We start from the raw sequence: 12,318 nt of genomic DNA on the forward strand, positions 1-12,318 counted from the left end.
ATGTAATACTTGAAAAAATACTGAACTAAGCTTAACATTACAGATATGCTTACAAAGATGCACACTGTGCTGTAACTGTGGGTTTGTGGGCTGTTTACAAAGTTTGTGGTTACAGTGTCACTGTTGTATAGGTTTGCTGATGTTGACAATTCGAAAGTGTAGATCTTGGGATCTGCTGTGTGTTCGCTTGTGTGTATGTTAACTTCATATTTATGTTAGCTGCAATTTTTTTTAATGTTAATAACACATCATTCATCCAATGTGTTCCTACTGACTTCTTTTAAACAGCTGTGTGTATTTTCTGCCTGAATGCATTTTGAGCTGATGGTGTCTTCGTACCCCTACCCCCCACCCCTGCTCTTCAGATCTCCCTGGAGTAATAAGTACGAGCCCCCCATCGATGACGGTGCCATGCCCTCCGCACGCCTGCGTAAGCTGGAGGTGGAAGCCAACAATGCCTTCGACCAGTACAGAGACTTGTGAGTCAGCCGGGCCAAGGCATTTCCTCATGTCCTACATGTGCAGTGTACAGGAAACGGCTAGGTTCATAAAAACAAAATGGATGTGTCTTCTGGTGACGCATCAAGTAAAATTAGTTTCTGTCCTCCAGTAATGTGTTTTTTTTATGTGTTCCTTAAGTTATCAGTCATGACTGATGTAGGTGTGATGGTTTCAATTACGTCAAATAAAATTGATCTCACCTCGGGAAATTTTACTGTTGGGAAGTTGGTAATGGTTGGTGATAATGATCATAACGATGACGATGGTGATAATCTTTATAAAGCTCTTCTTAAAACAAAGGCACAAAATGCAGTAGAAAAGGAATCACCAAGAAATCCAGTCATAATGTTAGACTCAACAGTAACAGTACACTTGACTTGGCCAATATAAATCGGAACAATTCCTAAATAAAAGGTAACACTAATAAATGATGATGTGCGGTTTCGGCAGGTACTTTGAGGGGGGCGTGTCTTCCGTGTACCTGTGGGACCTTGACCACGGCTTCGCTGGCGTCATCCTGATCAAGAAGGCGGGAGACGGCTCCAAGAAGATCAAGGGCTGCTGGGACTCCATCCACGTGGTGGAGGTGCAGGTACGTACGGCAGTCAGTGGGCTCTTTCTATTTAAACTTTTACTTTACTTTTATTTTTCTGGACATTGCACATTAATGAATATACATATGTAACGGAGGCCAACTAGCAGAGTTCGGCGTGGAATCTCCCGAAGCCTCAAAACAGTGCGGTTTCCATCTGGTGTCCAAATTAGGCAGGCCTTATCTTAACTCCTGTGTTCCCTTCTACTTGTGGCCTCGTGACGTTAATTATGACAGAAGTTTAATTCAATATCCCGCAGAAGCGTAATTCAAAGGTCATTTTCTCATTTGCAATCGGGATGTTGAATGGGGAAAAGTAACCCAAAAGTTGTTGTGGCTAGGCTATCAGCGGGAAACGTAATTGTTTTCTCCATAGTGAGGCGGGCATCAGCGAAGCATGAGGCCGCAAGCACAGGTTTAGGATGGGAGTTAAGATAATGGATTGTGGCCAGTGAGGAGGCAGGAAGAGAGATGACCTGCTTTGAGTCATTTGGCTGTGTTTCGCCACTCGAGGGCGTTCCAGCTTCCTCACGTAACCATCCTAGTACTGTGAAAGTCAGTCGTTTCTGAACGAATGAGCCAATCAGGGATGCATTTCTCGAAACCATAGCTGCTAACTATATTAGCTACTTTGTTGTTTGCGATGCAATTTCCCATTGGCAACTACCAAAGTTGCTAGCTGGCTAACAACTACGCTTTCGAGAAAAGCACCCCGGGCTTGCCGGGTGGGATTTTCCGTAGATGGGCAGCTCCCAGCTGCCTCCCGGGTTCAGTTCAATGAGAGTGGCTGAAGTGGTGCGGACAGATTGAAAGATGACTGACAGATTGTTTGTCCAGTCATATGCAAGGATTTTAGATAAAGAGCCTAATTTTAAAAAAATGCGGTTCATGTGGGCGTACCCAAATGGTATGGTGGTGAAGACGAAGGTGTAACATACCAGGAGAGAGACCGTGTTGGACCCATGGTAAAATAACATACTGTTATATTGTGTTATCTTAATTGCATTTGTGATGAGAGGTGGAAATTAGATACCTGTGGCCAGTGATGCAGAGCCTCAGATTAAATTGTGTCTTTGTGTGTGTGCTGATGGATTGAGAGCATGCCAAGAGAGGAGAAACTGCTGGGCACAAGCATGACTGGCAAAAGTAAGGGTCTGTCTGTACCTGTTGAGAAAACACTTGAGAACTTTTGTTGGGTGAAGGAGTGTGAATTGATTAGGCAGGTATGTGTGTGTGTGCGTGTGTGCGCGTGTGCGTGCATGCGTCCGTGCGTTTTCCTATTAGGATTTCTCTAACCATGCCTCTCTTTGTGCGCTGTTCCCTGCAGGAGAAGTCGAGTGGCCGCACGGCCCACTACAAGCTGACCTCCACTGTGATGCTGTGGCTGCAGACGACCAAGTCCGGCTCCGGCACCATGAACCTGGGGGGCAGTCTCACCCGACAGGTGGGTAACTGGGCTGGGAGTGCCATCTCCTCTATTATGGAGAAGCACCATATTAGCAACAGCAACAATAATAGTCATCATCATCATCTTTATAAAGAATATTTTAAAACACCATGAACCTGGGGGGCGGTCTCACCCGACAGGTGGGTAGCAGGGGTGGGAGTGCCATCTCCTCTATTGTGGTGGAGTAGCACCAGGGGTGAATCCCAAGAACACAGTGAAGTGATAAAACCGGCTAAATTTAGTTTTAAACTTAACTAAATGATGCCTGTAGGCTATTTATTAGTAAGTTCACTCAATGGTTCCATTTGATCATAATGGGAGCATTTCGTTATTTTTTTGATCACTCCCAAGCAAAATTCTCAAAATCATATTTTGGACGTAATCATTCAGAGATCTGCAAAAAAACACTATCCTCAAAGGTTTGTATTGACTACCCGAATGTTTTGTCTCAAACTACCTCCACCAATTTTTTTCACATTGTTCAGAAAACTCCAAACTAGAACCCAATGGGAGCCGTTATGTCAGTAATAATCAAAGTATCTTGAAATAGTATCCAGTATAGCCTGCCATATTATGACTCTGATTAACCCCCATATGTCTCCTCTTCTCTTCGTATCTGGGTTGAAGTGCCGGATATAAGCAAACTTAATAAAAATGTCCGGAAAGCCTTTTTCACAAACATTTTTCCATCCAGGACGACTTCTTTTGTTTGCTGGATATATTTTTGTCTGATAGCATCTTGGCTTTAAAGTACAGAGAAAATAGCACGGCCTGAGGCCATCTGGCTGACAGCAGAGTTCGTGAACAATATATGAGCTGTTATGAGTTCCATGGCCGGGGTTGTGGCTTTTGGTTTGTACACATCTGTGTGCACATCTCTTTTTTTGCCATGTTATTTTGCCTCTCCAACAGTATTTATAGCAGATTTATTAAAGTTGGATGGCCAGGCAGGCAGATTCTGCCCCCTGCAAACACATATGTGCGTGTTAAGAGGCCGCGCAGGCATTTAAGGCATTAGAGCACGACACGGGCACAGATGGGGTCATCGTCTGCTTTTTAACGCCACACTGCTGCTTAAAAACGGATGACCTACTATACTAGAGGAAAATGAGCCAAAAGCAGGAAGAGTCTATGAGGCTCAACTAACTCAATGCATTTCAGTCACTAATCCCCAAATCCACAGGAAATGTATATTCTTCATCTCTTTTCCACTGTTTCTCCCTTACTCTCTCAGTCTCTTTTGGGACTCTGGCCCTATGGCTAGGCACACATGGGACAGATGTCTTGGAGCCAAGTCATATTCTGTGGCATTATATTCTCTCTATCTCTATATCTATATCTCTCCCTCTCCGTCACTTTCTCTTGCTCTCGCACACGTTCTCTCTCTCACTCTTTCTCTCTCTCACTCTCGTACACACGCCAGGAGGGCTTCCTGCGTCCTGTGGGCATGTCTCCCAGATGAGCAGAGGCACAAATGCCACCCTCTGTCATGACCTTTTACACACACACACACACACACACACACACACACACACACACACACACACACACACACACACACACACACACACACACACACACACACACACACACACACACACGTACACACCTCTACATCCATACACGTACATCCCTGTACAGTACGTCCCTTGGTGCATGGCTGACATTTGTGCTACAGTGCATGTAAACAATGCCTGTGCTCCTGAAATACAAAATGCCAATTATAGCCTTCACCAGGTGGTAGATTCACTGGAGCTGTTCAGTTTGATTATTCAAGCTGTGTCATAATTATCTACAAACTCGTGTTGAATATTCATGCATTATAGCAGGAAGAGCAAAAAAAATGACCAGACTACGGGAGCAGATGAACAAATGAGCTTTATCTTGTTCAAATGAAGCTAAGTGGTAAATCCCATTAGAGGTAATTCCAAACATTCCTAAATGTCATGCTGAGTAAGGAATTGGATTAAAAAGCCTTTATTGAAGGTGCAGTGACTTATTGCGCTAGTGTAGCACACTGTGGATGGGCACAATGCTGCCTATGAGTGCCCAGGTTCGAGTCCGGCCTGGGCTATTTCCCAACATTTTCCACTCTTTTCCTATGCATTCTTAACGGTCCCATCACTGAAGCCAAAGCCCTCCAAGTATATTTTAAAACCCTTATTAGACATGACAAATACATGTTTTATAAGCCAACATGTTCAACGGGTCCTCATCAGGGCTTAAGGTAGACAAAAGCTCTCGGCATCCAAGAAGAAAACCCAACGCACGGATAAAGATACCTCGACCAAACTGAGCTAACAGACATCTGTCTTAAAGAGTAACTTATGCCAATTTCAACATGCAGTTGTAATGCTCACCCTACCCTGGACTTGTCAGTACCTGAGCTGTTTTTTTTTCTTCAGCCTTTTCCGAGATCCTGGTCATTGTAATGGGGGCAGTGTATGTTTACATTAAAAAAAAAACCCTCTTTATTCCCAATAACATCCAAAACGTTCTGCAACATCAGCAGACAACTAACAAACAGCGATACCTTTTAGGATAATATTTGGAGTAGGCCTATGTTAAGAAAATTTTGAATGCAGCATCACCGGGTACTGACAAGTCAACGGTAGTGTGAGCAATGCATCAGCATATTGAAATCTGGCAGAAGTTATCCTTTAAAATGAATAACAAAGCTTGTTGTGTCTGAGGGGATTTCAGTCCACAGGAAAGACTAGGAAGGCAGAGATTGACGTGCACCCAAAGAGAGGCCTTTATTGGTAACATGTGCCGGCTGCGTCCAGTGGACCCCAGTGAACTCTACTGTATTATGCGTGCATTAATAAACGCCTCCGTGGTCTAGTCCTTCATTTCTTTCCACTCTCGACGTTCCCACCCTTCCGTTTTCAGGGTGCTCTCTCGCCAAACCACACTTTTGTCTTCTGAGAGTTCTTACACAGTTTCTCATATGCTTCATATACTTGGCTAGTACTACACGATTCACAATAGGTAAGGTTTATTGTACATGAGTGATTTTCTTATTTGGTCTGAATCTTATTGTTTGAGTTGTATCATTCATTTTAGTCGTATCCAAGGGAATGTTTACTTATTTAATTTACATTCAGACCAAAAAAGAAAAACATTTATGCATATTACGATATCCCCACCTTATTGTTAGAAGAGTATTTTTGTTTGCCTTTTAAATTGTAGTTGGTCAGGAAAGTGGAAAGTGAAGCAAAGCCATCTCAACCCCCATCTTAACCCCCACCATCCCTTTTATCTTTTTTCCTCTCCTTTCTTGTGCTCATCTGTCGGTTTTTTAATGTCTGTTTATCAGATGGAGAAAGACGAGACCGTCAGCGAATCCTCCCCCCACATCGCCAACATCGGACGCCTGGTGGAGGTGAGTGCAGTGGAGAAAAGAGGAGAGGAGAGGAGTGTGGTGGAGAGGAGAGTGTGGAGAAGACAGGAGAGAGCCTGTTTGTATTTTGGCCTCTGCGGCCTCTAAAGCCGTCTCGTAAAAACACTGAGCCGACGCAGACTCTTTCCTTAACCCTCTTTTTTTTCAACCCTCAGTCCCTGTCTTTCTTTCACGCTGTCTATTGCTCTCTTCCTCTCTCTCTCTCTCTCATTCTTTCTCACTTCTCCTCCTGTCTCTTTTCTCTCCCAGTGGCCCTTTCTCTCACGCAAAAGCAATCACTCTCACTGACTGACTGACTAACCAGCCCAGCTCAGTCATTACGGAAACACACACACACACTCACACACATACATACACACAAATGTGGGTGCACACAGGCGCACGCTCTTACTCATGTACACACATGTGCCACTTTCTCATATTCTGACAGGCAGTCATTTGCCTTTTTTCCATTATTGTCTCCCATAGAGCCCCATCATAGAGGATGTCTTACTCCCACTCACTCTACTTTATCCCCTGCTGAACACTCGCACTTGTCAACATGTTCTGTAAATGCACACACACTCACACACTCACACACTCACACACTCACACTCACACACACACACACACACACACACACACACACACACACACACACACACACACACACGCACCACTCTCTCTCTGTCACAAATGCACCTCACCCACACACACGAACACTCAAACACAACACACACACACACACACACACACTCTCACACACACACACACACCTGCATGTCATTTATGACCCCTGTGTGCTGTATAGCACATCTCTCTTCCCTGTATGGAGAGAGCTTTCCATTGGCCCAGCCGTCCCCAATGTAATAAACCTTTGCACACACACACACACACACACACACACACACACACACACACACACACACACACACACACACACACACACACACACACACACACGCACACGCACACGCACACACACACACACACACCACCTTCCCCCTCCCCCTTCCCCATCCTGCCCCTAAATGTTAACACAGGACACCAATTAAAAATGAAGGCCTCCGCTCTGCGTGTGTTTAATAGTTTATGAGGTTTACAGATGGAGGGCAGGGTGTGTGCAGCGTAAAGGTGGAGTGGGGTGGTGTAGTGTACGGTGGTGTGGCGTGGCTGCAGTGTGGTTGGTTTAATGTGTGTGTGTGTGTGTGTGTGTGTGTCTGTGTGTGTCTGTGTGTGTGTGTGTGTGTGTGTGTGTCTGTGTGTGTCTGTGTGTGTCTGTGTGTGCGTGCGCTAACCTCTCAGGTTTCAAAGTGTCGTCATATAGTCACGAGAGGGCTGCTAATGTGTGCATATCTGCATGTGTGTGCGGCAGTGGTCTGTCTGGCTGGCTGGAGTTTCTGTGGTTAGGTGTGGGTGTTGGGTGTTCACCGCGTCTCCAATGTTGTGACGACTTGTCAACCTGTGCATTGGTCAGTGTCAAACCATCTATTCAAACCATTCTATTTATTAACAGTGTGTTTTTGCCTCTTGCTTTTGTCTCTCTCTCTCTCTCTCTCTCTCTCTCTCTCTCTCTCTCTCTCTCTCTCTCTCTCTCTCTCTCTCTCTCTCTGTCTGTCTGCCTGCCTGTCTGTCTCTCTCTCTCTCTCTCTCTCTCTCTCTCTCTCTCTCTCTCTCTCTCTCTCTCTCTCTCTCTCTCTCTCTCTCTCTCTCTCTCTCAGGATATGGAGAACAAAATCCGCTCCACCCTGAACGAGATCTACTTTGGGAAGACCAAGGACATTGTCAACGGCCTAAGGTACGGCAAGAGCCACACAGGCTTCATCTGCCCCCTCCTCCTCCACCACCATGGAGGAACTTTTTATATGTACATTTGGCCTTTCTTTAACCAGGGAAAGGTGCTATTTGGTTACATTTAATTCCTCTCCCGTGAGCCACACGCCCCTACACATAACCATCTGTCCGCTACACCAACACCACCACACCAACACGCACAGAGAAACCTTTATACATTTTTTTAATTGACTTTTCTGTAACAAGGAAAGGGTCCAGTTGAGTTACAATAACGATCCTCCCAGGGTGTCCTGGCAAAAAAATGGTCCTTGCATCACTCCCAATCCAAGCCATAGACATGATGCAAAACACGTTTCTCTTATGGCAGGGTTGGGTTATAGTTTTTTTTATATTTCACTGTTGTTGTCGCCAGTTGACCATGTCAGGCAAACATATTTTAACGCCAGGAATTCCCCATGTATCTTGGTGAGGACACAGACCATACTACAACACAGAAGCAGTAGGGCCATGATTGCCAGGACAATTTATTAGTGTCTTTTCCATTTGCTTTGACTGTCCAGGGTCCATATATTAACGATGGACATTTAGCTCCATACAGAAAGGTTGTTAAGTGTGTCGTATGGGGAAAGTCACTCATTTTGACATGTCTGACAATTCTCCAAGTGACAGCTCTTATGAGTCCACGGGAAAATGTCTCAATCACAGTTTTCACATTACTCATAGTGTAATTTGATGCATGCTGAAACCCCATTTAAAAATGTCATTAACGTATAGCATCAATCAAGAGTTGAACTTGAATTTCTGTTCATGACCATGCCCACAAAGGGATGTTAGTGTTGAGTACCACATCACTGACTTTTCTATTTCCCTCCTAAGTGCAGTTGTCCAGCCAGGTTTGGTTTTTCCACTGTGATGGATTTTCAGGTTACATTTGGGATGTGTTCTGGAGAAGCCGGCTTGTTCCAACAGAGGTTGGCCGCAAAAGAGTGATTGTTGGCGAGCAATCACTGGAGAGGAGGGTTCTCAGACAGGGTTATGTGTCTGTCTGTCTGTCTGTCTCTCTAGCAATCACTGGAGCGGAGGGTTCCCCCTTTATGTGTCTGTCTGTCTGTCTGTCTGTCTGTCTGTCTGTCTGTCTCTCTCTCTCTCTAGCAATCACTTCTCCCTTTGTCTGTCTGTCTGTCTGTCTGTCTGTCTCTCTCTCTCTCTCTCTCTCTCTCTCTCTCTCTCTGTCTTTTCTCTCTTTCCAGTTGTTATGCCTGTGTCCCAGCTGTCATGGCAAGCAACCACTGGAGTGTAGGGTTGTCTCTTTCTGTTTCTTTCTCTCCTTCTCTCCCTCTTTCCCTCTCCCTCTCCAGACTCCTCCTTTTTGTTGTGCCTCCTCAGTCTCCTCCTGTGTTCCAGCCATCATGTGCTGTAAATCCCTCTGTTGTTTGGGTTGTGGTTCTGCTCTCCGCAGTGACTTCATCCTTTCAGTTGTTTTTTCTTCCATCATTACCCATCCATTACTTCCCTATCTTACCCTTCTTTTAACATTCATTCCGAGTTGATGTTCTTTCCTGATTATCCCGCACTCTCTCTCTCTCTGCCTTTCTTTCTCTATCTGTCTCTCTCTCTCTTTCTCTCTTCTGCCTCTGTAAATTCATCCAGGGTTGCTGTTCTTTCCTGATCAACACTCTCTCTCTCTCTCTCTCTCTCTCTCTCTCTCTCTCTCTCTCTCTCTCTCTCTCTCTCTCTCTCCCTTGCTGTCTATCGATTTCCCCCTCTCTCTCTGTCTGTGTCTCCATCTCTCTCTCTCTCTCTCTCTCTCTCTCTCTCTCTCTCTCTCTCTCTCCCTTGCTGTCTATTGATTTCCCCCTCTCTCTCTGTCTGTGTCTCCATCTATCGCTCTCTCTCTCTCTCTCTCTCTCGTGATTATCTTGTCTGCTTTGTCCTCTGTTCTCCCTCTGCCTCCTCTCTCCTTATTTCTCTCTTAGTCTCCTGAGTTCTGTTCCTTCGTGCTTACTCAATGCCATCTTCACATTCTGTCTCGTGTGTTAGCTGTTCTGAAATTCCCTATGCATTATTCTTTCACCTTTCCCCCCCCTTTCCTTTGTTCTGTATCTTCCTCTCATCCCCCTCTCTTCCATACCCCTCTCACTTTCCTCTTTCGCCCTTTTCCTGTCTTCCTCTACTCATTCCCTTCCTTTGCTTTACCGCATCTTCATCTCTCTATTCTTCCTCCACTCCATCTCTGTTACTCCTCTCCTCAATGTCCTTTTCTTCCGTCTCCTCTTCCACCTCTCCCCATCTTCCTCCCCTTCTTCCCATCCTCCTCCCGATTTTCCTCCTCCTCTTTCTTCCTCTCCGTCTCCTCCTCTTCCCACCCTCCTCCTCCTCCTCTCCCATCCTCTTCCTCATATTCCTCCTCCTCCACTCCTTCTCCTCCTCCTCTCCCCATCCTCTTGAGCCTCCTCCTCCTCCTCTCCCCATCCTCTTCCTCCTCCTCCTCATCTTCCTCCTCCTCCTATCCCCATCCTCTTCCCCATATTCCTCCTCCTCCTCCTCCTCCTCCTCCAGATCTATCGAGTCTTTGCCAGATAACCAAAAGTACCGGCAGCTCCAGAAGGAGTTGTCTCAGGTCCTCACCCAGCGCCAGATCTACATTGACTAGGGCAGGAGGTATAGGGCTCGGAGGCTGGACCTCGCGCTCACCTGCTGGGTGCGGCTGTGTGTGCGTGTGTGCATGCGTGCATGTGTGTAAGGTAGAGAAAGTATAGTGTGTGTGTGTGTGTGTGTGTGTTTGTGTGTGTGTGTGTGTGTGTGTGTGTGTGTGTGTGTGTGTGTGTGTGTGTGTGTGTGTGTGTGTGTGTGTGTGTGTGTGTGTGTGTGTGTGTGTGTGTGTGTGCGTGCGCGCGTGCATGCGTGTGTGCTTGAGGTAGAGGAAAGGATAATGTGTGTGTGTGCCCGCGTGTGCATGTGTGTGTGTGCTTGAAGTAAAGGAAAGGAAAGTGTGTGTGTGTGTGTGTGTGTGGTAGAGGGGATGAAATAATGTGTGTGCACATGTGCAAGAGAGAGGTGGGTGACTGACTGACAGGCAGTACGTGAGTGCACACACGCGTGTTCATTTGTGCATCTGCATGCATGCGTAAGCAGACCTATTAGCTATGCCTATGTAACTAGTGTGTACAGGCAGCGTGCCAGAGTGAACTACTCCTCTAACACTTGCATCCATCTCTCTCTTTCTCTCGCTCTCTCTCTCCCTCTCTCCCTCTCTCTCCCTCTCTCTCTCTCTCTCTCTCGTATGCCCGCTAGGAAACAGAGACCAAAACCCAACATAACAGCCCTGTGTCAGGGAGGAACAGCTGCTAACTGCATGCATAGGGCCTCCAGTTTAATGACAAGTCGGCTGTGAAGCAAACACACAGCACATTTGTGTGTGTGTGCTTGTCTGTGTCTGTGTGTGAGAGACTGTGTGCGAGTGCGTGTGTGAGTGTGAGTGCCTGAGTGTGGGTGTTTTATGTGTGTGCGTGTGCGTGTGTTAGTAATCTGCATAACCATAACTCTGTCCATCCTTTACTTCTGCTGAGGAGAAGGTGGTGAAATGCGTGTGTGCTGCTGATGACTACTACCGAGTGTCGTAATAATTCAGCATCCTTTTTTGTTCTTGTCATATTTCTCTTTTTTCTGTTTTCACTGAATCTGTCTTTTTTTTCTGCTGTTTCCTTTGTAGGAGCGTCCAGACCCTGGCTGATAAATCCAAGCAGGAGTCTTTGAGGAACGACCTAATGGAGGCGCTCAAACGCAAGCAGCAAAGTTAGAGACGCTGTTATAGTCCTCTTTCTCTCTCTCTCTCTCTCTCTCTCTCTCTCTCTCTCTCTCTCTCTCTCTCTCTCTCTCTCTCTCCACATCTCCATCTCCATCTGTCTTTCCTCTCTCTCCCTGTCTCTATTACACAGACTCTACACACCTCATTCTTGCGACTCCCATGTCTTTTTTGTTTTTTTTGTTTGTTTATTTTTCTTTCTCTCTTTTTTTGTTTTTTTTTGTCCCACTCTTTGTTGGTCTCTCCCTCACCACCACCACCTGTCTCAGTGCTGCACTCTCTGGAAAAAAATGAAAAAAAAGGAGAAAATGCTTAGCTTTTAATGTTTTTTTGGGCTTTTCTTTGTTGAGGCGTCTCATTCTCATCAAAGCCATTTGCCACCACTCTGTCGTCTCTCTCTCTCTCTCTCTCTCTCTCTCTCTCTCTCTCTCTCTCTCTCTCTCTCTCTCTCTCTCTCTCCCCCCCCATTTTCTGTCTGTCTGTGTTTCCGATGTTTAAGTAAATAATCTGATAGTATTATGAACGGTTAAAGAACACATTTCCGAATGAGAGTGGCTTTGAGCACTCCCCTCTGCTATCGATCCCACACAGACACACACACACACACACACACACACACACACACACACACACACACACACACACGTGTACGCGCACTCACACTTTGCAAAACAAACACACACTTGCAAACACTCACACACAGTTGTGTATGTGTATGTGAGTGACGAGCCTTACCTCTGTAGCATCACAAAGGCCCACAGACTGAAATGAATCTCCACACACCTCCAGTGGCACAC

The 12,318-nt window shown here is 45.8% G+C and overlaps 1 protein-coding gene across 3 annotated transcripts in view; it reads left to right on the forward strand.

Annotated features, from left to right (window-relative positions):
• Nucleotides 1-12,303, forward strand: part of capzb (capping actin protein of muscle Z-line subunit beta) — a 24,630-nt gene extending 12,327 nt beyond the window's left edge. The window contains exons 4-10 of one of the 3 annotated variants that reach the window (XM_063215924.1): nucleotides 366-479; nucleotides 952-1,093; nucleotides 2,421-2,537; nucleotides 5,860-5,925; nucleotides 7,644-7,720; nucleotides 10,276-10,417; nucleotides 11,429-11,518. In XM_063215924.1, the coding sequence (XP_063071994.1) occupies nucleotides 366-479; nucleotides 952-1,093; nucleotides 2,421-2,537; nucleotides 5,860-5,925; nucleotides 7,644-7,720; nucleotides 10,276-10,369 (610 nt within the window). In that variant the 3' untranslated portion in view covers nucleotides 10,370-10,417; nucleotides 11,429-11,518. Of the gene's footprint in view, nucleotides 1-365; nucleotides 480-951; nucleotides 1,094-2,420; nucleotides 2,538-5,859; nucleotides 5,926-7,643; nucleotides 7,721-10,275; nucleotides 10,418-11,428 lie in introns of all 3 variants that reach the window. The other 2 variants (XM_063215922.1, XM_063215925.1) reach the window with 2 other exon arrangements.
• The last annotated feature ends 15 nt before the right edge of the window (nucleotides 12,304-12,318 follow it).

The sequence above is a fragment of the Engraulis encrasicolus genome, chromosome 14 (genome assembly GCF_034702125.1).
Source record: "Engraulis encrasicolus isolate BLACKSEA-1 chromosome 14, IST_EnEncr_1.0, whole genome shotgun sequence".
Classification (NCBI taxonomy): domain Eukaryota; kingdom Metazoa; phylum Chordata; class Actinopteri; order Clupeiformes; family Engraulidae; genus Engraulis; species Engraulis encrasicolus.